Genomic DNA, 25,802 nt, shown 5'->3' with positions numbered 1-25,802 from the left:
ACGAAAACTCTCCAAATCATAAGTCCTGTATTCTCGCTTTAAGATTTAGAGGTTTGATTCACGGTTGTATTCAATCTTCACTAACTGCCCAACTAAACGAGGAAATTGCTTATTGGAAGAACATTTTAAAGAGGGTTGTTGCTGTAATGAAAGGATTGGCATCAAGATGTCTCGCTTTCAGAGGAAGTAATGAAAAATTTGGTGACCCGCACAGTGGGAATCACATTATGCTACTTGAATTAATAGCAGAGTTTGATCCATTTTTAGCCAAGCATATTGAAAGACATGCAAACCAAGGATCTGGAACTACTAGCTACCTATCAAAAACTGTCTGCGACGAGATCATTTGCTTAATGGCTGAGAAAGTACTGAAATGCATTAGTGATGAGATAAAAGAAGCGAAATACTTTTCTTTAATTGTAGACTACACCGGATGCAGCACACGTAGGTCAACTGACACTTGTGATTAGATATGTTTTTAAATAATGCAGAGCCATGTGAGAGATTTCTTAAATTCTTACCTTCTGTAGGACACAAGGCTCAAGATATGTTTGATGCCATTACTTTAGAGCTAGAAAAGTTGAACGTAAATCTAGAAAACTGCCGGGGTCAGTCATAATAATAATAATAATAATAATTGGATGACTTGTATAGCGCCGTTTTTGTGCAAAATCACCTCAAGGGCGCTGTACAAACTTATAATACATTTCTACAGTGATCTATGTTATTACTTAACTATTTATGGAGAAAATATACAGCTAATTGTTTATTGGCGAAATTTATATACAGGATTTAGGACTTAATTGAAAAATTGAATATAACTGGACTTTCTCTTAGTCATATGATAATGCCTCGAACATGTCAGGAATTTATAATGGTTTACAAGCCGAAATTCAAGAACAAGCACCACTTGCCATGTTCGTCCCTTGTGCAGCTCATTCATTAAATTTGGTGGGAACCTCGGCCGCTGAGTCTTGTACAGAAGCCTGTCACTTCTTCGTGTTGCTGGAAGAGGTATATACTTTCTTTGTGAAGTCAACCGATCGTTGGAAAAAAATGGCTAATGAAATAGGAAAACGAAAGACGCTGAAGAGAGTAAACCTCACACGTTGGTCAGCAAGAGCAGATGCCTGTCAAAGTGTAAGAGATTCCTGGGATGAAATACTTACGGTTTTAAAAATGATTGAAAATGACGCTACACAGAAACCCATCCCACGAATTGAAGCAAAAGGAATTCGCCTTAAATTGGAAAAACTGGAAACGGCATTTATGATCGTATTTTGGAATGCTATTTTGGACAGATTAAATAAAGTGAGTGCTCAGATTCAGAACTCATCTGTTGATGTACTGACTGTATCTGATCTTTATGGATCTCTTCTCAAATTTACAATAGCAGAGCGAGAAAACTTTGATTTTTTCGAAAAAGCAATTGAAATTAGCGCACTTAAGCAATATCAGGGCGACATTAAAAGTAAGAGGAACCCTAAGAGAAAAAACTTCATAAATTTACAATAGCAGAGCGAGAAAACTTTGATTTTTTCGAAAAAGCAATTGAAATGAGCGCACTTAAGCAATATCAGGGCGACATTAAAAGTAAGAGGAACCCTAAGAGAAAAAACTTCATAGACGAAGCATCAAATGAGGAAATTGAAACAACTTCCAGAGATTCTTTCAGAGTCAACACCTTTTTGGTAATTCTGGACAAACTGAGAGCTGAATTAAAGAGAAGACATGGTGCATATATAATCTTTAAAGAAAAATTTTCATTTTTAACAAGAATGAGTGAACTTTCAACACAAAGAGTCTCAGAAAAAGCTCAGTCTCTTGTGCAATATTACTGTAATGATTTAGAAGACGATTTAATTCAGGAATGTGTACACTTTTGTAGTCACATTTCCTCTAATAAGATGGCAGAGAAACCTGAATCGACATCATTACTGAATCTTTTTAAGTTTTTTAGGAAACAATCTCTGTGTAATGTTTATCAAAACTTGGATATAGCTCTCCGCATCGCACTTTGCACCCCGGCCACAAATTGTTCTGGAGAAAGGAGTTTTTCCTGTTTAAAGCGTGTGAAAAATTACCAAAGGTCTTCACTGTCGCAAGAAAAACTTAACTCTTTGGCTCTTCTGAGCACTGAAGCAGACTTAATGAATACTATAAGCTATGAAGATATTATAGATGATTTTGTCAATAAAAAAACCCGAAAAAAATTGTTATTCTTGTTATTAAATTTTACTAATTAAATTAAATTGTACTACTTCGTTTGTTTATTTTATTTTTGAATACCTACTTCCTACATTTGAATATTTATTTTGAAAATTGTGTGTTACCTAATGGCAGCCTAAAAGTGAGTGATTATGTTTTTTAATTAAATTTTTTTTTATGATAGATATTATCGGTGTCAATTTCCAAGAAGGGGGTAGGGGGCGGCGCAAACGAAGTGGCCTATACTTGTGAAAAGTACAAATACGGGCCTGTCTCAAGGGGTGGGGGGATTGGCGGCAGATACTCAAAATATGGTACTTTACTTAATTTGTAATAAATGGGCAAAACCAATGTTTTCATACTGGCAATGATTCACAATAAACATATAAATAACCTTAAAATACATGTCAACCTTATATTATTCATACAGCGCCCTCGAGGTGCTGTTTAGCAAAACAGCGTAACAAAAATGATCGATTCGTTATTATTAATACCCATTCCAATTTATTATAAGTCAGAATGCCATTTTTTACACACGCTATGGCGTCTCAAATCGCAATCTAAAAAATGAATTAATCGTTCTTCTACTAAACTGTCATACTCGTAGCTTCTCAGGTTGGTAAATACTATCATAATTAAACATCTGATACCTAACTTTCCAACATTTGACAATTACCAAAGAATAATTAAATTAAATAAAATCCCAATCCCAAAATGCATATTCATTTCACAAAGAATACTCCATAAGTCTAAACCTAACTAGAGGACCACAGTTTACACCCGCGCTGTCTTAGCGAGTTTTTATCGGACCTTCCTTATCAATATCGATACAGCTACTTCTCCCGCTGAAGTCTGAGCGATTAAATCGATTAATCACTCGGTTATTTCGTTTTCGATCAAAATATTTCGATAAATATTTTTTTTCTCTAAACGTTTCGATCCTGCCCATCACTACTGTGAAGTAACCGTGGACATGCCGTAGACATGTTGGTATATTTTGCTCACAGCTGTCACTTTAGCGGCTTTGGCGTCTAAGTTTATTTGATTGATCAACTTTTACATATTTTTAATTTCAATTTTGTGAGACTATCCCTTGTAAGACTATTATAAGAGCAATGATTTGCGAATTATTTATCAAGTCTTAGAGACCTAGATTTTATTTGTAAGCAATAATAATACAAACACTGTGCAATGATAATCTGCTACGATTTAAGTTATATTTACATGAATACGTTGATGTATCCGTGATAATAATACAATATATACCTTTTAGGTAAATAAGAGTAGAATTATAAATTATTAAGCCTTTGAAATGCAACGGTCTCGACGTGTTACTATGAAACAAAAGGCATTCATGATGGATTTTCTTGAAAAAAATCCAGAAACTTTGACAATGAGCCATCCAAGACTTGAGAGAGAATTAAAGTGGAGAGAGCTGGCAAAGGGCCTGAACTCTCAGTTATTGGGTTCCAGTAAAACAACAGCTCAATGGAAAGATGTGAGACATACATTTTTTTAAAATAATTATTTTGTATCACGCCACTTTGATAATCATAATGCATTTTTTCACTGTGTGGCTAATTTTTTTTTTTTTGTGAATACCGCACATGAGTCTCAACTGAGTTCCATCGGGAGCCAATGAGACTATTGCTTTACCGATTGGAGTATGTTATGAGGCTGAATGTAGTGGGGAGGGGAAGAGGAAGGTGGGGGAGTTCCTGGCTGTTCAGATCTGGTCACCAAACACGGCTAAAGCCATTCCAAATAACGTTTTAATTCTGAATGGTAGTCTTACCCCAGGGCGATACCGAGAGTATCTTCCACTCCGGAACATGCTGCAAGTATCTTATATATTATTTTAAATGAATAAATTGTGAAATAACACAAATTAATCAATAAAATTTACTTGCGTATGCCGGGATTTGAACCCACTATCTTCAACTTGCTAGTTGAGAGCCTTACACCTCTCAACCACGGAGAATGTCAAATTGCGGTAAAATTTTAAAACTTTTGTAACTTGTCGATAAAACATTCCAGCCAAAATAAAATTCTAAATTTAAACCACTAATGATATATTATAAGCGGCTTTTTTGCATGAATGAAATCGCACTCTGTTAAATTGGTAATTATTTACCTAAACGGCGCACTTTTATTATGTAAATTACACTTTGCTTCAACAATCACTACAAGAAACAACTATTTACATGAACAAAATAGGTTATTAGGTTTTTAGTTTAGGTTAGTTTTCCACATGAATTGATCTTGAAAATAACCTAAATCTCATTCATTTTCCCTAAGTGACAATTTCTTCTCCAAATATATACACAACATAATGTCTATTACTATTTACATTATTTTAGATACGTTTTAGCTACCTACATTTATATCACATTTAACAAACATGTGATACAATAAATCTCAAAATACATGTGTGTATAGGGCTGCCACCTTTCAAAAACAGTAGACCCGGAGATTTGAGAAATATAGTTTGTTTTATTAAAATAAAACTTTTGTAGTATGAATTATTTAATTTAGGCAAAATGTCATGGTAAATTACCATTTGTAATGTTTTTTTAAAATATAAATGACTTAGCTAGTGCTAGGCTGACTTGGACCAGCTTGACACTTAAAACTATATTTTTCATTCTAAAGGGATTGTTTAAGCATCTTTTCTTGCTCAGGTTTCTTCAAAAATTCTTGGCAATTCATATTGTGACTAATCTTTACAGTTAACTCTGCCTTCACCATGTCCACTGACAAGCAGTTTCGCTCGTCTGTCCACAAATTTCCCATTAAAGAAAAGACGCGTTCAACAAAAGCATTGCTATAGGGATTGAAAAAAAATTTCCAATTATTTTTGGCAGTTCCGTGAAGGTTGAGGTGACTTTAAATAACTGAATCCATTGTAAATCAACAAGTAATGTTGAATCACTGGATTGTACGAACTGAGGAAATACTTGGTTTAATTTTCGGGTCTCTTCATAAAGTTCATCTTCAACATTTTTCAAACCAAGTGATTCGAGAGCTTCCACAGTATTTTCGTAACTTACTGCACTTGTTAGGTCGAATTTGGAAAAGATTTTGAATACAGAATCCTCAAAATCATAATATTTCTGTATGTATTCAAGAGTTCTCCTGTAAACCTCATTGGCTTCTTTTTTAATTAATCCTGATCAGAAGGCCTCAAAAAATTTATGTTTCTCATTATTTTGGCAACGTAAAATTCATCATGCAGTCGGATTTCAACCTTGTCTTTTATGTTTCTCATAATTGGGTGCAACTCAGCAGCTGTCACGGGGTTTTTTTCTAGCAATACTATGACTTCTGTCCTCATGTTCATGTAATGATTAATGAAATATAAATAAAATTCCTGTAGTGTGATCTTTGTAGATAAACTTCTAGAGTCATTGGATTCGCCTTCGCCACACTATTTTTCCCATATTATTTTATGGCATGTTACTTCACCACGACTTTTAAAATACGCTGATTCAGTGGGCCACGACAATGTCAATCATAACCATCTAGTTGGCCCATGTCGTAAAACTTTTCTGTATTCAATTTCGAACTCCTCAAAACATGTTTGTAATTATCTCGTGCTTTTTGCACTGTTCGAAAATTGTTAAATGTTAAAGCTAATTTCTTCCAGCGTTGTGAAGAACGTGACAATTACAATTTGCTTTAACGACTTTGGTGTCAGAATATTTCTCATTAATTTTTTGGTCCGCGCCGTGATGGTCGTCTTTTGCTTCGCTGCCACCGCCCGGTCTGACCCGGAGATATCGATGTTAAACCCGTAGCCCGGACATGCACCATGCAAACTCGCAGACTCCGGGTCAAACCCGGAGAGGTGGCAGCCCTATGTGTGTACCACCACAAATAAATAATTACAACCACAAGCTAAGGCTTCCATGGAAGAGTAGTGTTCAAATCTCACAATACATACAAACAATACATGTTAATACTATTTTATATGTACTTACCTTTTATTTCTTTAATAAATATTAAGTAATTTATGCGTATTTCGATTGAAACGAAACTTTCGCAAGTGTCACTCCATACAAAAAAGTCCAAAATGGCGACAAAGGGATCGTTTTATTAAGTGAATTTTAAACAATGAATAAAAATGGAATTATAATGCATATTTTGCCCTCTATCCCGACTTAAATCATTGTTTCTTGTAATAATTAAGTTCAAACGAAGTGTAATTTCCATAATCTGACCCAATCGTGGCTAGCGACGATATGTAATACTTCTTCATATCGTGGCTAGCCATAGAAGAAGAAGAAGTTACACACTGTTTGCATAATTTTATCTCTGTTGTATTTTGAAATTAAATTTGTTTATTATTTTCTGCTTTTCAGACATACAAAGACTTAAGATGTCGAATTCGTAGACAGTACAAACTCTCTCAATTACATAAAGACAAAACCTACGACTTGACCCCCTTAGAAATTAGATTCCTTAAAACATGTACACCCGACACTTTATCACTGTACATGGCACGACCCATTGGTGACAAGGAAGATTCAAATGATCAAACTACAGACAATATGGTGTGTGAGGTATGATATTTGGATCATTTTTACTATATTTTATTTCTGCAATTAGACACTCTTAGGACGGGTTGTTTCGGAGTATTTGAACAATTCATCAAATTTCAACGTTCATTTCTGGGATCTGTGAAAGTCCAATTCAAGTTCTGTTATTATATCATTATAGGCTAGTTGCTTGACAAAACTGAAATAAAAACAGATCTTGAAAAAATCTTTCACAGAACTTGAAAATGAACGTTGAAATTTGATGAATTGTTCAAATACTCCGAAACAACCCGTCCTTAGTTTCCTTTGCCCTTTCCCTTTCTTTGACATTTTTACTGAACTTTTTAATTATTTTAAATCTTATGCTACTTTGTATTTCTAGGAAACAGCAGAAACTGAATTCTATGGAGTTAGTTTAAAAACTGAATCTGATAACTTACCAGTTAGTTCACAAAATAACTCTGAGGAAAATGCACAATTTAAATCGAAATCCTCAACTTCACTTCCAAAGGTAGTTGTAGAATATTATAAAAATACTTAAAAAATAATAATATACATACCAGTATCGTCAAGCAGTAATAGGCAACAATTAACCATTCTGTATGCCTTCACTTTGCGTTTCTATAATAGAGTTTAGTGATATTTCATCTCAAGTACAAAGTAATGTGTGTTGTTTTGCATTGTACCTTGGAAAATGCCTTAGGTTTCTAAGTGTTTATTTCTTTTCCAGAGAGCCAAATCATATCAAAGACGTAACGGAACTGACGAAAGTCTGAACAATCGCCAGTACCATAAAAAGGATAACTTCAGTGAAAAGCGGTCACGTTTTCAAGAGGTCCTAAAGACTAACTTCCAGGGTTCTTTGTCCACTCAAATCGGCAACCACGCCCAAACAGTGGAGCAACTCTCGCAGAGTTGCACGAGTATGGCCGAATCTATAGCTCTTCTGGCCCAGGCAAATAATAATGTGGCCAATGCAATCAATAATATAGCTGAGAAAATAGGAAATTATTTTTCAAAAACAGATTCATAACTAGTTTTTTTATATTAAAATTCAGATATGAAAGGTTTCAGCTGTGTTACGATTCCATACTGTAAGAAAGGTTGAATTAGTCCAGGAAGGAATTCATCCAACAGCGGATAACAGAATAATTAGGTAAACATTATTAATAAGATATTATTTATAACTTTATTTCATATTGCGAGAAGCACAGTTATATTGAATTTCTTGACTCAACTTGGCTATTATTAATGACTATTTATGAGTAAATTATTTATAGTATAGATTTGAGGGTTTTTAATTTGGATAATATGTTGGGGACATCTTTGGAAAACTCATGCGAATTTTTGGATGTTGCTCGAAATTGTAAAAGATATGAACTAATGAATTTTTAAAAAGACTTAAAATATATATTTTTATCCCGAAATAAACAAAATAACCTTTTTAACATTATTTATTATATTATGTATTGAATGTCAAATATCCTGTTTTTATTCTAATTTTTGTTTTATTTAACTCGTTATACAAGCCACACTGCCTTTATGGAAACTGTAATTGGGAATGTTGTAAGGCGGAAGGAAATTGTGGTGGGAGAAAGAATATTTTGAAGTATCAGTTATTCAGATCTTACATTATAGCTATTATTAAACCAACATCTAAGCTTAAACCCTTAAATGGTGATACTGAACTAGGATGGTAGTGAGAGATCTCTACTCTTATCATTCACTAGCATAACGAATCACATAGCATCAGGCGCGTCGTTAGCTTAAAGCTAGGGGGGGTGCAGCTTAAATTTTTTATAGAGCTTAAAGGGAAGCAACAAGTAAGTAGTCAGAATAAACTAGAAATATTTACATACAAGCTGAAGTGTATATATTTTTTTAAATGAGTAGATTACCTACATAGATACAAAAATAGACTTGTGAATACCGCACATTAGTCTCAATTCCTCAAAAACCTCGGAGCCCATGAACTATGGTATCCCCAACTAGAGTAAGTGACGAGAGGGAAGAGAGTGGAAAATTAATTATAACTCTCGAAATAGACACAAAAATGCGCCGCAGACGAAATTATTTCCATTCTATCCCAATTGGGATAGCAATGGCGGTTCTTCTCAGGAGGGCAGTGAGGAAAGGCTCCACTATGTAATTCCGAAACCTACTAAGAATTTGATGCTTTGTGTTCACAAAAATAAATGAATGAATTTGTGGTGGTACACCACTATGCCAATCTCCAAAGTACCACGCCATCATAGAAACATTCTAAAAAGTTCATCCGTTGTCTAGGTTTGTATGGCAATATCTGCCATAGCAACTAGAATGTTTCTAGAAGGTTCTTCACCTTATAAAAGCGACAGTGGGAAGTAACTCGACAGTCAGTCACGAATTAGCAATCCACTGCTACACGGACCTACCGCCCCTACGCCCGGCTCTGCACGGATTATCATGGACTCTTCGGGATCATATCAGCGCCCTGGCCCCGGACATCATTCCTGGCCATCGCTGACCTCACGCGCCTAGACCCTGCGACCACTTCGCCAGTGTGCGCCTCGGCCCCGCACCATCATCGCCGACCTGCATCTCCCGAACATCTGCCGACCAGGTCCATCACACCTCCGGCTACCCTGTTCACACTGGAGTACCCGGAAGACTCTACATCTTCACCAGTGCTGAACGCATCTACGAGTCTGGTCTCCATCAGCGAGGTGTCGACTCACTGACACTGCTTCGACCACTCCACTGCAGTCATCGCCGCGTACACCTGGCATCATCGTCCGTAGTCATCTCACAACTACGCAACTCTACTAACTCGAATAAACGCTGTGTCACATCTTTTATTGTCTCGCTACCTGATTCCCAAAAATTCTTAACATAAAAATTATTATTAAAATTTTGCAGAAATATAATCTATAAATTTAAATTGAATATTCTTAAGCTCGAAATTTGAAAATTTCCTACGGATTAACATGCAACCGCTCCACTTACTTCTTGTTGCATACGTGTTAGCACGTGACTCGCCGACTGCGACTTGTATGAACACTGGAGTACCCGGAAGACTCTACATCTTCACCAGTGCTGAACGCATCCACGAGTCCGGTCTCCATCAGCGCGGTGTCCACTTACTGATATTGCTTCGACCACTCCACTGCAGTCATCGCCGCGTACACTTGTGCCTTGAGGTTTCTTCTCCCTCCTAATCTTCCAGGAGTCACTTTTCGCTGCTGATTTCCAGATACTTATAAACTTTTTTTACTTCTGTCATTTTCCATACTATTGTTGTAGTTGTTTACTGTTATGAATAATGGAGGAAGATTTCCCTCCTGGACCCCCTACAAAGCCCCCAGATCCCCGTCCGGACCCCCCAGTCGGGGAAAATGTATTATTTTTGACAGTGATTCTGTCATTTTGACTTCTACCAAAAAAAGAAAATTTACCCTCTTCCCCAATAAAACTTGACTAGCCTTCGACTTCACAGTCCCAGTCGTTATCACCTTTTAAAGTCGATCTCTTCCCTCCCATATATATTTATTCTTGAAATGTATACTTATCCTACCACTCAATATTTCAATTGCTGCCGTTTTGGTCATACCAAAGCTGCATGCAGATCTCAACCCAGATGTTTTAAATGTGGAGAAAAGCACGCAGCTGACCAATGTCCTTCTTCCTCCTCACCTAAAAGTTTTAACTGCTCAGGATCACATACAGCTATCAACACATGTAGCCCAGAACAATCTTGTCAAAAAAATATTAAAGCAACTCCTCATCCAACCCTCTTCCCTCCTCTACAACAACTTCTTCTCGTTCAACTAAATTCACATACAAAAACCCTATCTCTAAACCGGCTCCTGGATACGATCAGCACAAACAACTCATTGCTCTTAAATCCTAATGGTTCATCTCTTTCAAATGCCACAAAAGGTGTGCAAACAATTATAATCCGTCCTCAATGAACTCTCTAAAACTTTCTGAAAAACTCTCCCAAGATAATTCTTCATTTATCCAAACTTTTATTATGCTTCTAATTGACCTCATTTTTTCTCAAACTAATCTACCGTCCAACACTGCTTCTATTATTTCCACATTAAAATCATTTATTCAAATGACTCTTCAGGATGTCAGAATACTTCAGTGGAATAGCTGAAGTTCTATTTCTAACAAATCTGATCTCCTTAACCTATTAAATTCAAACCTTATTTCTTTGGCTGCTATCTCGGAGACATGGTTTACTCCATTCACCCACTTTAATGTGGGAGGGTATTCCTGTCTCTGCGATGATCGCCCGGAAGGTACGGGCGGCGGTGCTGCCCTATTTATTTTAAAAAATCCATATCATTTTCCCCAAAAAATAATATCAAAACCCCCATGGTGACTTCCAAATCGTTGGAGCTAAAATAAAGGACACATCCTTTATTTTACCTGCATCTTTCCCCAGCAGCCCACTTCAATAAACAAATTTGGTTGCAAATTGTAAGTCAACTAAGCCCTCCTTTCTTTATATTCGGCGATTTTAATGCCCATTCCCCCGTCAGGGTTCTGCTTTCTCCGAACGAGATGGTCGAAGTGTGATGGATTTCCTAGATGAATCCAACCTTTTCCTACTAGGATCTCACGCCCCAGCACAAACCCCAGTGCAGTGGTTCTCTCGATATGCTCTACTAATCTGTCTTCTCTCTCCTCGTGACTGGTGTCCCCTGACCCTTGCTCCAGTGATCATTTCCCGATCACCATTACTTATCAAACTTCTTTCCAATCAGACAAGTCTCATATTTCGACAAAAATTAAAACTAAACACACCAAATGGGATGAGTTTTTACTCTTATATGGACAAGTTCTTACTAAATTTACCAACCACCGATATACTCGCATTTTCCGTCAAAGATGGTATAAATAAATCAAATCCTCCCCCTAAAACTAAATCTCTCAAAAAACTCCCTCCAACTCCCTGGTGGGATGAGGAATGTTCCAAAGTAGTAAGAATTCGGAAAGCTAAATCTCTTTTCTATCGTTACAATATGACTATGGAGAACAATCTTATATACAAAAACGCCGAATCCAATGCCAAAAGGGTATCGAGGTCAAAAAAAAGATCCTGATGGTACAACTTCTGCAGTTCAGTATCTCCGAACACTCCAATTTCGGAAGTTTGGTCTATGATCTGAAGATTTCGATCCTCCTTCAGTTCACCATCTCCTCAATCGTCTCATTCGAGATGGATAGATGAATTCTTGGACAAAATTGCCCCCCCTTCTGTACCTAACTTAGATGAAATAACGCCCGTCTATAATACTCCTATGTCTAATCATTGGCTAGACTCTCCATTCACCTTAATTGAACTAAAAAATTGTGTATCAACAGTCAAGGACTCAACACTCTTTGATTATGCTGTAAGGTATACCATCTCAAGGCAGAGATGGTATACCTTACAGCAGGGGTCTCCAAACTTTTCAGCCGGAGGCCACATTGACTACTCCAGTGAGTTCAGAGGGCCAAAACCGTTTTAATTTCTAGACACCCATATTTTCTGTCCTAGGGAGGGGGGGGGGGTAGACAATAGAATTTTCAGGGATGAAAATATAGATTTAGATAACGTAGCTTTGAAGATAATTTTTGATACTCGTTTCTCAGACCTTGATTTCATTGCGAATCAAATAAAGATTTTTCAAAAAAATCCTCTCGATATATTCGCGCACTTGTGGACGCAATGTATTGGTGCCAAGTACCTCGCCAATGAGCATATTTATTTATTCGCACGAAAAAATTCGCGGAGTTCTTGCCCCTTCTGAGCAAGGTCTTAGCCATTAGCTGTCGCGGGTCCTTGATGACACTGGTCATAAGATGTCGCGGGCCGGATGGAAGACACTGGCGGGCCGGATGCGGCCCGCGGGCCGTAGTTTGGAGACCCCTGCCTTACAGCATAATCTAAAATAGTAATGATAATGTTCAAAACCACTTCTTAAGCATCTTAAATAAAATCTTCCAGACTGGCATAATACCTGGTGACTGGAGTTCTCAAATAATAATCCCAATTTTAAACACAAACAAATCACCAAATTCTGGATCCAACTACAGGCCAATCGCTCTTTCATCCACCCTTAGTAAACTTTATAAAAAATTAATTGAAAACCGATTAGAATTTTTTGTTGAGAGTAAACAGCTTCTTTCTTGAAAAAAAATCCACTCAAGATAACCTTGCCATCATCAGCACTAATATTAATTTATCCATTTCTAAACAGGAAGTTTGTCTTGCCGTCTTTATAGATATAGAAGGTGCCTTTGACAAATTTTCCATCCCAATCCTGAAAAAAAAACTTTTAAGCCTTGGCCTTCCCCCCATGTTTGTTCAATCTATTATTAATCTATTTCTAGATAGAAAAATGTTCATTGAACTACCAGATATTTCTCCTCAAAGTAGGTCTATTTGGAAGGGTTTACCACAAGGCGATGTATTGTCTCCCTTACTGTATAATATATATACAAACAATATGCATGTCACTACATATTCCCCCACAAGTAAAAGTTATTTAGCTCGCAGAATCTTCTTATCATCCAAAGTCATCCCTCTCGCCGTCAAATATCTTAATGAAGCCATGAATGCCCTTTGCACATGACTTACCTTAAATGGTCTTGAACTTTCAATCCAAAAGACTCAGTGTATCACCTTCTCAAACTGCCATAATAACCCCCCCCCCGTTCAAATTTTACTTAAAAATTCTCCAAGCCCCAATGCTTCTGAAGTAAAATTTTGGGAGTAACATTTGATAGGAAACTTAAATGGTCTTTCCATATTAATGATTTAGTTTTAATTATTGAAGACAATATTATAATATATTACAATTTGAGGTTTTACTCACTAAGTTATTCCAAATTTTTTTAAATATCATTAATTCATTATCTGGCGTTTGGTGGGGAGCTAACCCTACTTGCTATTAAGTTGCTTTACAACGCACTTATTCAAAGCCATCTCGACTATGCCTGCCCACTTTTTAGTACTGCTTCAAAAAATGTACTTGATAAATTAGACAAAATTCAATCTAAATCTTTGCGAATAATAACTGGAGCGATACAATCGTCACCCATCAATTCCCTTCAAGTAGAATGTTCTGATCCTCCTCTTTATTTAAGGCGTCACTCTTTGCTGACAAATTTGTTCTTAAATGTTTAAATTCTAAATGTCATCAGGTTATCCCCAGAGTCTTGTTGTTCATTGACTCAACCCATTCATCTACAATCAGAGCTTCAACTAAACCTCTTCTTGCCATCTGTAAAAATTTCAAGTCTCTCTCAGAGCTTCAAATCATCCAAAATGATCTACTTCCCTTATACTAATTAAAATACAGTCACGTCACCCCATAAATAAACCACTCTCCGTCACCCTATCTCCAACAATTTTAGAAGGGATCGGAATCCTTAAGTCATTCCAATCTCCCGGCCCGTACTGTCAATAATATGTTCAATGACATTATTTCATCTAAATGGCCCAACTCTTCTCTTTTATTTACTGTTGGATCCAAATTTCCTAACTCTAAAGACTCTCCTAACTGTGGTATAGGTATTAACGTTTACAACAATAATTCTAATACAGAATATTTCATTCAATTTCAAATCATTTTTCAATATTTTCAGCCGAGTTCATTGCAATAGTAGAATCTCTCAAATATATAATCAAAAATTATTTTGAACATTCCCTCGTTCTCTATTTTTTGGTTGTCCCTCTCTAAACAAATATCCACTCTTCTATCAAGCCTCATCTAAAATTGCCTCCCCTCCATTCGACTTTTTTTTTTTATTATTTTTTTTTATTATTATTGTACGACAGACAGGTAAGTCTAATTATGGTACAATTTTATTAAAACTAACAATACATGTACATATATTTTTTAAAACATGGTATAGTGATATTAAACACATCTATATCCGCTGGTAGGGCATTTAGTAAGGTCATACCTCTTGTCATGCTATGTCGGGCAATGACATCTGTCCGACCCTGCGGTATACAGAATAGGTCGTGGCTACGATTTCGACAGTATTTATCAGGAACGAATAATCCACAGCATGACAGGAGATATGGGCAATCGATAAGGTTTTTTAGTAACTTTAATTCAAATACCATGAGTCCGGCACTACGCCTAGTCTCCAGGCTTTGGTAATTTGTCTCCTTTAGCAGTTCCACGTGATGCATGAATTTCGGATATATTCCGTATGATTGCATGTAAACATACCTTAGGAATTTTTTTTGAATTTGTTCAATCATATTTATGTATTTAAGTTGATAAGGTATCCAGACAGTACTGGCGTACTCCAGCTTGCTTCTGACCACTCCGTTGAACATGGAGGTCATTGCTTCTTTGTTATTGAATTGTTTGCAAGTTCTAATTACAAAACCAAGAGTTTTGGAGCAAGCCGAGGTAAGCTGGACTATGTGGTTTGAAAATGTCCAGCGTCGGGTGATGCTGGTCTTCATTCACCAGTGGTTCCTCGCTTCTCATCACGTCACACAGATTTATATTGCTAAGGATAAGATCGAGAATGTTATCGCTACTGTTCTTCACTTTATTGTACTGCGTCAGTCCATTCGAGTCTCATCTCATCTCTTATGTCTGAACTCGACTCCAATTTTCATTATAATTTTGAAATTTGTCTATTTTAATAAAATTTAAATTTAAATTCACCTTTCATTTCCTCATAATTTTAAATGATGGCCAAGAACACCCTTGAAGGGTGAAAGCCAGAAATAATGGGAAAAAAAAGGTATAAATATATTGGATCTTGTACTCTCACTATATCTGTGCAATGAGATTTCAGTAACTACACAAAACAATGTAGGTCCCCACCATCGAAAATATGCTAGAGCCGCCACTGGGTAGGTATGTGTTGCGGGTGAAGGGAGTGGAATATTAATGATTGCATTAACAAATAAAAGGAAAAAGCGCCGCAAACAAAAATGTGCTAGAGCCGCCACTGGGTTGGTATGTGCTGCAGGTGAAGGGAGTGGAATATTAATGAGAAATAAGAAGCAAATCCTTAAGTATTTTCTTAAATGATTTTAGTATTGTTTAAAAGAGAAATCATATCAGCTTAACCGGCTAGTAGTCTAGTGGAAAAAGCATTGGTTTCCCACCCGGGCGTCGCGAGTTCAAACCACTGCTAGCCAAGTCCTCCATCCTTGCATAAGCAACATATTCCACTTAAATAAAAATGTGAAATATTTTGTCCTCAATGTGTAATTTTGGCACCTAGCCGGGGCCCCCTCTGGCGTTGGGCCCCTATGTAAGTTGTTATAGTCCTGTGCCTACAATGTGTACCATTTTCATAGCATTCCTAAGGTGACATATTATGCCTTAAGGAACTTATTTCTCATCAGGGCTTCCTGTATGGAACGGAACCTTCAGCTTAAGCGGCTAGTAGCCAAGTGAGCCACCCAGGCGAGTTGCGACTTCAAACCACTAAGTCCTCCATCATTGCACAAGAAACATTTTCCACTTATACATAATGCGAATTTTTTTCCGAGTTCTGAGTCCTCAATGTGTATCACGTTGGAACCTAGACAGAGCCCCTTCGGGGTTCTACGGAAAATTTAATATATTATTTTCAGAGTCCTGTGTCCACCATGAATTTTTTTTTTTAAAGCATTTGACATACCCGGTCACCATTTCTTTTTGTTCAACAATTGTCTAGGGGGCAGCCTCCCCACCCTCCATCAGTACAACTCTTGATTCATTTACCTACATATTACAGTACACAACCCAACCGATGTGAACATGGCACTATTTCCAGCCTAAGTCGACATTTGAAAATAAAGTATAAATAAGGGTGATATAATAAATAAAAAGAATGGCTTTCTGTTAATTTTCATCATTTTAATCCATCAAATTTGTGAAATAAAATACAAATTGATAATATTTGTTGGTAATAAAATAATAATCTTACAATTTAAATTATTTTAATCTGATACAATATCATTCTACAAACATAAGATATAATAACATCCACAAAACATACAATGAGCAAAAACGACCGTGAATCACAAAAATTTCTAAATCATTACACTTCTTAGATTAATTCTTATTTTATGTCTTGTACTTAAACATTTTACAATAATCTTGGAAATTAATTTGGTCACGTGCAAAAATTAGAAAAATGTCGAATGGCAAAGGAGACGAACAGCAATGATTCAACTTTCAATTTCTTAGTCAAAAGGCCCTTCCAACAATAATAATAATAAGCTCCAAGTTAATGAAAATAAATTAAATTAAAAACAAACCTTAATTTATGACAACTTATAATTAATTCAAATTTCATGTTGCAAAATGAAAAACAAAACTATTACTTATACTCGACACCCTCAGATCTAATAGAATAAAAACAAGTTATGTATAAGCTACAGCTACTGGGGCCTGGTATTATATCCTCACATCATTGCTACAGAAAACGCAAGATTGGCAAATAAAAATGACCCTGTTTTGAGAATGGATTTCATTTGAATATTTAGTCACCTAATACATTCTACAACAATGTCTCAATATCCCTAATCGAATTACCTATACAATTCTTAATCACAGTGGACATAATATGCAATTTTAAAATACCAAGACTTGTAAGCATTCAAGAATCCTAAGTATTGAAAAAATGGGATTAACCTAAAATAATTTTCTTAACCATATAAACGTCTCTCGCATTATTATGCAAATAAATTATTTTGGACCTGCCAATTTTATTGACTATGTTATCTTTACCAAAATCTTGTGACCACTTCAGTAATGCTCATTTATGTTAAAAAATACATTTTGCATACAAATAACAATAAGAAGTTTTTAAGATGATTGTGTTTTAAGTCTTATAGAAAATAAATCAGTGGATCCAAGAAATAAGCAATGTTGTACAAAAATATCATATGCATCAGTTTATACTTTGCACACTCAAGACCACCAAAATGTAAATATTTATTATAATTAAAATAGGATATTAATTCTAATTTGAAATGGCGCCGAATATAGTTGAATTCATCAAAATACGAGAATTACAGCTCATGCTACAAGGAAAGGGCAGTAGGTGTTGGACATTACTTCATGTAAGAACACCTCAATAAGTTATCATTGTCTAGTCATTATCACCTGTTCAAAAAACAATAACTTGTACACTTTACTCGCGGCACTAGCTTTATGTCAAATGCATAAATTATAATTTCATTGCAGTGTTCAGCATTTTCATTCGCTTAATTTAAATTCATTCAAAGTAAATTTAGTGTCCAAATTCATTAATGGCTACTACAGCAATAAAAAAGTATTATTTACAAATTAAATACTGAAATTTTCATCCCTCGAAGTCAGTTGGTTGGCCTTTACATGGAGGTGGGAGACCAGAAGTTCATTTCGCGAAGCTCGGAGGGTTTGGGCCGGTAGACTTGTGATTTGGCGGCAGGAGCTTCAGAGTTGTTGGAGAACTGTTGAGATAGTTTGGAGGCGTCTGCACTGGGCGATGGACCTAGGTTTTCTACGGATGCTGCTAGAGAACCTAGAATAGACGTCAGATGGTTAGACACACATGACAACAGATTACTAAAAGAATTAAATCAACTCTGTAAGCTAACATCGGGTTCTTGTTGTTGGCCGAATAAAGTAATAGTAAACTTATTACAAGTTCAAATCACAATTCAAAAATTGAACACTTCTAAATCAAAACTAAGGACGGGTTGTTTCAGAGAATTTGAACAATTCATCAAACTTCAACATTCATTTTCGGGTTTTGTGAAAGTCCTATTCAAGTTCTGTTATTATATCATTATAAGCTAGTTGCTTAACAGAACTAAAATAAAAACAGAACTTGAAAAAATCTTTCGCAGAACTTGAAAATGAATGTTTAAATTTCATGAATTGTTCGAATTCTCCCAAACAACCCGTCTTAAGCAATCTATATTCATGGAAACCCCTGCCAATAATAATTGGATAATTTGTAGAGAGCTACTTTTGTGAAAAATCCAAAGGGCACTGTATTTAACTGTCAAAGCGACATCCAGAACTATCTTCTGTATAAGGTTAAATTTATTATAGCTGTGATGATAAAAGGGGTGGGTAGTGTTCGTTATCAAAACATTATTATTGCAACAGACTTGAATCACAATCGGCAAACCTGAGAAGCAACATTTTTATTGAGGCTATAATGAAAGGTAACATACTTTGTGCCTCATCTTCAAGGTGTGTGGTTGAGGTATAGCCTTCTCTCTGCTGACGGAGGAGTCCGGCCAACATCCAGGAACTGCCAGTTATGTCTGGGGGCAGTTCAAAGGGACCCGTGAAGAACCTGAAACAAACAATTATTAGGTTAGTTCATTGCCATATTAATCAATTGTCCAGAGTATTGAGTGGGCTAATAATTATTGTTTGAATTAAGGGAGTTTAAGTACTTGAGTGTGCTCTTTACAGAAGTGTCTAATCATACAATACACTTAGAAATAATTTTAAAAAATCAGTACAGATGGCCTTGTTATTCCAAGCGATCGAGATATGGTATGGGAGCGTACTGACTGTCGCCGAGCTCCTTTTCTGCATCTCTCTTGTTTCTACTTATTATCCACTAGCTGTGCCCCGCCACGCGTTGCTGTGGCTCAGTCTATCTGTGCAGATATAGAAACAATAGTGCATGTTGCATTCAACAGATGGCACTGTTTTACAAAAAAAGCCTGTTTTTACCTGTCACAAGTAGCATCAATATAATATAGGTATATAAAAAAACATGTGTAGTTGAATGCAACGTTGTGTCAAAATTTCAAAGCAAGAGTCGGTGAAGAACATTCGGAGATTTAAGATTTTGAACTAACATTTTTATTTATATTTATAGATGATAATATCAAACCCCGTTCACAGATACAAGAGCTAAACAAAAATAAATACTAAACATGCCTTAATTAGAGTAAACTTGTATTTTCATACTAATTAATAAAGCTTCAAGGTATATCTCCCTTGTTTTTATTATTTATGATGAAACAAATTGATTCCACGGGATATGAGATAATCAGTAAAACAAATCAATTATTCACCTATGGACCATCTTGAACAGCACTGTTCTGAGATAATGTGCAATAAAGAAAGCCATTTCAGAACTTATTATCACAGAAAGGGATCAAGGCAGGGAAAATAAAAGTTATTAACCTGTTGACGACATTGTTGTTCTTCCTCTTGGAGCCGGGGCTGCCGGGCGGCGAGCTGAGCGGCGTGACAGGAAGACTCTTGCTGCCGCGCCTCAAGTTCAGATAGGCCTGGCTCGGCGCCAGCGGGTCCCGGGGTGGGCCAGCAGCCTCACCCCCTTGCTCGCCCCCCTTGGTCATCTGGTAAAGACCCTCCTCGTGGATGGGCTCCACCGATACGCCGCGCGCAGAGTGCGTCGAGCGGGAGTTGATGATCTTGTGCGCCACGCGTACTATCGACGAGCCACAGGCGGCGCCCTCACCCTTGAAGCCGTCATCAGTACCGGCCGGCTTTGGTTTGATTGTTGGAGGGCCTGGAAAATAAATTAATAATGATGATAAAATAATCATTGCGCCTTCTCCACATACTAACTCTAAGGTTGTGATGATTCAAACTACCATCACATTTGATGACCGTCAAATCACCAATCAGTGCCGTATAGAATTTCTAACATTTCAACAGTTCTCATTATATCCAGATTCTCTTCCTGTTTCAGCTTTTGATCAAATTGTAATAAGCTGTAAAGCAAACAGTCATGTTTTTATGCTTGTCAGCTGATCAAAATTTGAACCAAAATTTGCTTGCTGAGAATCAAGATTTAACAAAAATGTGCTGAACGTCCAGCGTTGGTATCAATATGAATAGTGAAGTAATATATTAAACAATTCTTACATTTGCTGAGTGTGCCAAAAGGAACTCCTCCGATGAACTGCTGGCAGGGCTGAGTGTGCTTTGACCAGTCCTTAGCCCCTGTTGTGTTGCCCTGTTGCGGGGGTGCCTGCACCACCTGTGGGGCCGCTGAGGCCTTGGTGCCGCCGGAGAGGAGCGAACTGGCCCCTGGGTAGCGGATCAGAAAGAAGGAGTCGTCGTGCGCTGGCGGCGATGCAAACTGGGCATCGAAATCACTGCAAAAGAATTAACATTGTAAGCGAGCTTGCTATTGAATAAACATTATGTACAATTAACCTTTACAACGGTGGCTTTTTCAATACAGTATATCCTATCACACAGCTCGTTTTGACCTAATGGGTGTGTTTAGTGAAACTTCACGGATCACATATAAACGTTACACCTGCTTACGAGGATTGCCGCCCATGAACCACATATGCGACAGTCGCGTAGATTAGGTTAATAATACTTATGTATGGATATTATAATCTTTTGAGATTGTGGCGATGTAAAGGTGGTTAAGCCATTTATTTTTTGTTAGTTAGGAAGCATTATCGGAATTCGTTCCAGATTTAAATCACTGGAAAATAATAAATATTGTATTTTATGTAACCTTGGATAGTGATATGAAGTTTGTAAAACAATTTATTTTCTATTAGAATGTAAGTTTTAAAGTTTCATACACCTATATTATTATATTATCATAGTATTGTAAAGCAAAAAATTTATTTACGATCAAAATAAAAAGTTTAATTTAATATTCGTAAGTAGGTATACGAAACATTAAATCGGTCAGTAAATAAAGTTATAGACCAAATAGTTATAAAAAAATCTCAATTACAATTTTTGATATTTATTTAAAAATTGGAAAACAATCTAATCTTAAAATGGTATACTTTTTTCAATATTTAACAGATAAAAAGAAATATAATATATTATTTGACAACGATATTAGGGAAAAATATGAATTTTCCTTCATAAGAATACATCTTAACGGCCCCCCAAATAGAAATTTAATTTAAAGGCAAAATGAAAAATATTGAATTTATTAAATATTTGTAAGTACACAGAGCTTCTGGAAAGCAAAACTAAGAAATAAATGGTTAAGAATCAAACAATTCATAAAATATTGTTCTGTATGTTTTCCCAGATCTATTGAGCTACATAAATATGTAATATATTTGAGACAAGTTGCCAGCCCTTTTCTATTTATATTTTCAGGTGTTTTTATGTAAAGAATTTCAGATAAGCTTACATAATCAGTGAAGAGTATATTTCCTCATGCTAGCATAAAACAAATACACAAGACATTAACCACACATTAACACTAAATATATACATAATATATTATTACAAAAAAATGTATTATATCATTAAATATTGAGCACAGTAAGACCGTTGCCATTCACTGATGTATAATAATTTAAAGAAACATAATATTTAAAAAAAAATCAAACAAAGGAGTCCTAATGGCACCATAATAATATATAAGCTGTTGATATACTATGACAGATATATAAAGTAGTGTAAAATAAATAAATTTGCATGAAAACTTCTTATAAATCATTAACAATGACGTTACAATACATCTGTAAAATCATAACTACGACTAAACGACAAATTTAAATATTCAAAAACGCAAGTAGTAATGTACAGACAGACCTTTTGTAATGCAAAAATTTCGCGAGAATATCATAAACCCACAAACTTGTGTAAAATGCCATCAAATATGGTAATATTCAAAAAATTTATTGAAGATTGCAAAAAGCAATAATTTATAGGATTAATTTAAGATTTTTTTTTTCTAAATATCATTTTGCGTTCGTTTGTTTTTCATTGATGAATTCATATTTGGAATGTATAATGAATACATTTATGACAAAGGGTGGAGAACCTACCCGCCCGAAAGTTATTGTTTAACGGAAAATAGGTGGCTACTGGCTACCCCATTCTAAAGGAATTATTTTTGATGTAGTGGAAGGAATATTGTTAGCAGAATAATGATTATACTGTATAATATAGCGATTGTATGAAAGTGAAAATGTTAACGTACCGAATAAATCCCATCTTAAAAAAATATCACTTTATATCACAATTATAATCACAGATAGTCGACAGACTTTGTTATTTTATTCAGAATAACACCAAACAGCTTCTTATATATTCTTTAGTACTAATTTGTTAAACTTATGTCACGAAACTGCGGCAAATCGAGAATTACTAAACGGACAAGAAGAAGTCCAGCCGTTTATATTGACAGATAGCTTTCGAAGAACGCGAACGGCCGCAGACGCCAGCGATACGAATTCGCCCTGCGGTTAGTAGCCGAACTAAATATAAAAAGAGACACAGTTATCTGAATTCGCATCGGCGAGAAGGAGATGACGATATTCGCGTCAAAATTTCTGAGAACGGTTGTTTTTACGGTTCCCGAAAATTAGTGTACAAAATAGGTATGTACCAGGCGATGACGAAAAATGATGGTCGCCTAGCACGAACCTTGTGACGTCATCTTTGCCATTGATAAATAAACAGTACCTACCCTCATGAGCGAATGGGTCACAAAGTTAATAAAGATTACAAACTTAAAATCGCTTCTCGTTAAAAATAAATAATAGAGGTAAAACAAAATGGTGGGTGGCTAATAAAGTCGAATGTTTTGATATATTTTTGGATATTCAACGAGCTTTGCGAAAGCATAAACTGATAAAGAGAAGGAATTATTCTTAATCTTTTAAACTTAAATTACTCAAATAATGCCCTTGATAACACAAGTACCTATAAAGCAGGTGTGTAATTTGTTTAGTACGTTTGATGTTAAGTAGGAAGTACTACATTATTTTTTTAAAGATGGGTATCGGAAATTGCACTCAATCTAAAAAATATTATTATTATTTATAATTCCTACAGGTTTCACGACAAACGCAATGTTTGTTATCAAATAAGTGTACGGTCGTGGAAAAAATATATAAATAGCCACAATTCATAAACAATGACTGACGTCAGAAACTGGCGGTATCATCTCAAAAGGACATTTATTACAGCCTTTTACAGCACACGCACATTTCGGAGCGGCAGTACGGCCAGTACGCTCAGGCCGCTTCAGGCCGCCGCACAGAAAAGTCTCACAATGGACTGCCCTGTAAACCGTTACCTACATTACTTTTCTGCGGCGGCGGCCTGTGGCACGTGATACCGCCGCTCCGAATCGTACGTGTGGCAGAGCCTATTCACACGACCTAATCTTTGAAAAATAATCACAGCGTCAACAATAATACAGATTGCACGACGAAAACATGTTATATAGTGACTGCCGACGTGCAAAAAATTATATTTAGTACATACAAAATATTTACTTTTGTATGTACCTACAAAATGAAATCAGCATGAACAAAAGAGGAAAAGCATTTATGAATGTAGGGCAGGGGTCTAACTCCACACAAAAAAAATTCCTGTTGAACTACTAAATGTTGGAATGGAAAATCCGTCTAACGAGTTTATCAACAGACGAAATTAAAAACTATACCCGCACCTTTGTTCTGTGCCCCAATCCCTACAAAAAATATTTTCCTAGAGAAATATAATATTGAGTAAGGTCGAGTCGTTGAGTTGGTAGTGGTATAGTAATTCCATCTTTTAAAATGTTTCCTGCCAAAAATACTTCCCATTCATCTAACCCAGACGGGAAACTGTAAAAAATATATTTTAACTTATGATGTGTAGGTACCGAGTGTTATTTTTTTGGCAACTATTTTAGTAGTTGTTTTGCCCGGGTCACGAGGCGATTTTGCGGGCAGGTGACGTCACGGAAACACCCGGCCAATGGGATAGGCTCGCCGCCGGCGCTCGACCAACCAGAAACGCGGAACGCGGCGGGCCTCCAGTCGCTGGAAATCCGATGGAGTAATCGAGAACCTTTCAAATTGTTCAGAGAAAGGAATTCGAACGTTCGAAAGTATGCAGTGACGTCACGCTTATGGGTTATCTCCGATTGTGGGTGGGCACGGGGACGTGTCATTTGTCATTCTCATAATACAAAAGTCGAGAACCTTTTCAATTGATGGGAAAATAGTTTTTAATGTTAGAAAGTATGAAATGATCCGACTTTATTTAAATGGTTGTTTCAGATAAAATTTCGAGGACTCGCGATTAGTCATAAAATCATAGTGATACAAAAAAGAAAACAAAATTTAAAAAAAGATTAATTACTTTATTCTGGTTTTAGGGCTGAACCCCTAAATACCAACAAAAGTTGAAGGGAACGGCTGCGCGGCCTTTTTCGTACAAAACGTAAATTTCGATTTGAGACCAAAATTCTTAACAAAACTGAATATTTATTTTTTTAATCAAAAGAATATATCTAGCAAATATCTAGTACGGGTATGTACTACTTTATATATTTATGTTTTAAATTATAAAATGTGGGATATTAAAGAATTCTTTTTTTCATTTTAGAGGCAAATTTGGCAATTGGTGAGTTAATAATAATTATAAAAATATTTTTGCTATATTTACTATAATATAAAATAAAATTTGGATTAAAAAAACATAGTTAATTTACAGATAACGTGACATCGATCCGTTTGTTGTTAAGAATAGCGAAAAGATGATTTTCAGAGAAATTACCATATATTTATCTACTGTACTATCTATTGATATTGACTTATCAAAATACATACGAGCGCTGTTCGGAAAGAAACTAACATTTTGCTATCCATTAAAAAATCATAAATACAAAAGCTTTCCGTAATTTTTCAACATATTCGCCATTTAAATTCAAATTCCTTCTGCATGACGAGTGCTTTAATGTTGAAAAATATTGAAACATAGTGAAAGCTGTAGTTTTGATTGCTTCGAAATTTTGACACAACGTTGGATTCGAATACGCGTGTGTTTTATTATATGGGTACATTTTATATATTATATATAGATGTCACCCGTGACAGGAAAAAACATTTTTTTAAAAACAGCATCATCTGTTGGACCTAAACCAAAACGCGCTGTTGTTTCTGTCTGCACAGAAAGATTGACAACGCGTGGCGGGATAAATGAAGTGAAAAATGAAGATTACCTGTATGTTGGTCAAACACCAATTGTTGATTCTCATAAATATGACTATCAACCTGCATTTCCGAGAATGCCACGAATCCGAATTTCGCAAAACAAGATATGATGTCACTACCCCCCGCCGTATCGCCGGCCTCCG

The 25,802-nt window shown here is 36.0% G+C and overlaps 2 protein-coding genes across 6 annotated transcripts in view; one reads left to right on the top strand and one right to left on the bottom strand.

Moving 5' to 3' along the window:
- The first annotated feature begins 3,241 nt into the window (after positions 1–3,241).
- Positions 3,242–8,176, top strand: LOC149419895 (uncharacterized). 2 transcript variants are annotated; one of them, XM_089637078.1, is made up of 5 exons: positions 3,262–3,370; positions 3,482–3,706; positions 6,570–6,770; positions 7,129–7,257; positions 7,477–8,176. In XM_089637078.1, exons 2-5 carry the CDS (start codon positions 3,521–3,523, stop codon positions 7,777–7,779), a joined length of 819 nt encoding a protein of 272 aa, XP_089493204.1. In that variant the 5' UTR covers positions 3,262–3,370; positions 3,482–3,520; the 3' UTR covers positions 7,780–8,176. The 2 variants fall into 2 exon arrangements, with proteins under 2 accessions (XP_089493203.1, XP_089493204.1); XM_089637077.1 differs by having other exon boundaries at positions 3,242–3,706.
- An 8,406-nt stretch (positions 8,177–16,582) lies between these two features.
- The window catches only part of LOC149419894 (uncharacterized), a 76,445-nt gene continuing 67,225 nt past the window's right edge, over positions 16,583–25,802 (bottom strand). For 3 of the 4 annotated variants that reach the window (XM_089637367.1, XM_089637366.1, XM_089637368.1), the window contains 4 exons: positions 20,600–20,832; positions 19,892–20,240; positions 18,919–19,043; positions 16,583–18,257 (listed from right to left, as the gene is read on the bottom strand). In XM_089637367.1, coding sequence (XP_089493493.1) covers positions 18,085–18,257; positions 18,919–19,043; positions 19,892–20,240; positions 20,600–20,832 — 880 coding nt within the window. In that variant the 3' untranslated portion in view covers positions 16,583–18,084. Of the gene's footprint in view, positions 18,258–18,918; positions 19,044–19,891; positions 20,241–20,599; positions 20,833–22,649; positions 22,880–25,802 lie in introns of those variants that run through there. The other variant, XM_089637369.1, reaches the window with a different exon arrangement.

This window comes from Hesperophylax consimilis, chromosome 11 (assembly GCF_061612785.1).
Source record: "Hesperophylax consimilis isolate HC1 chromosome 11, BYU_Hcon_1.0, whole genome shotgun sequence".
Lineage (NCBI taxonomy): Eukaryota > Metazoa > Arthropoda > Insecta > Trichoptera > Limnephilidae > Hesperophylax > Hesperophylax consimilis.
The sequence above is the reverse complement of the archived record's forward strand: the minus strand, read 5'-3'. Positions and strand labels throughout refer to the sequence as shown.

Coding starts and splice junctions, on each gene's coding strand:
- LOC149419895 (XM_089637077.1), top strand. CDS start 3,521: ATGCAACGGTCTCGACGTGTTACTATGAAACAAAAGGCATTCATGATG. Junction 3,707..6,569: donor CAACAGCTCAATGGAAAGAT/GTGAGACATACA, acceptor TCTGCTTTTCAG/ACATACAAAGACTTAAGATG. Junction 7,258..7,476: donor CCTCAACTTCACTTCCAAAG/GTAGTTGTAGAA, acceptor TTTCTTTTCCAG/AGAGCCAAATCATATCAAAG.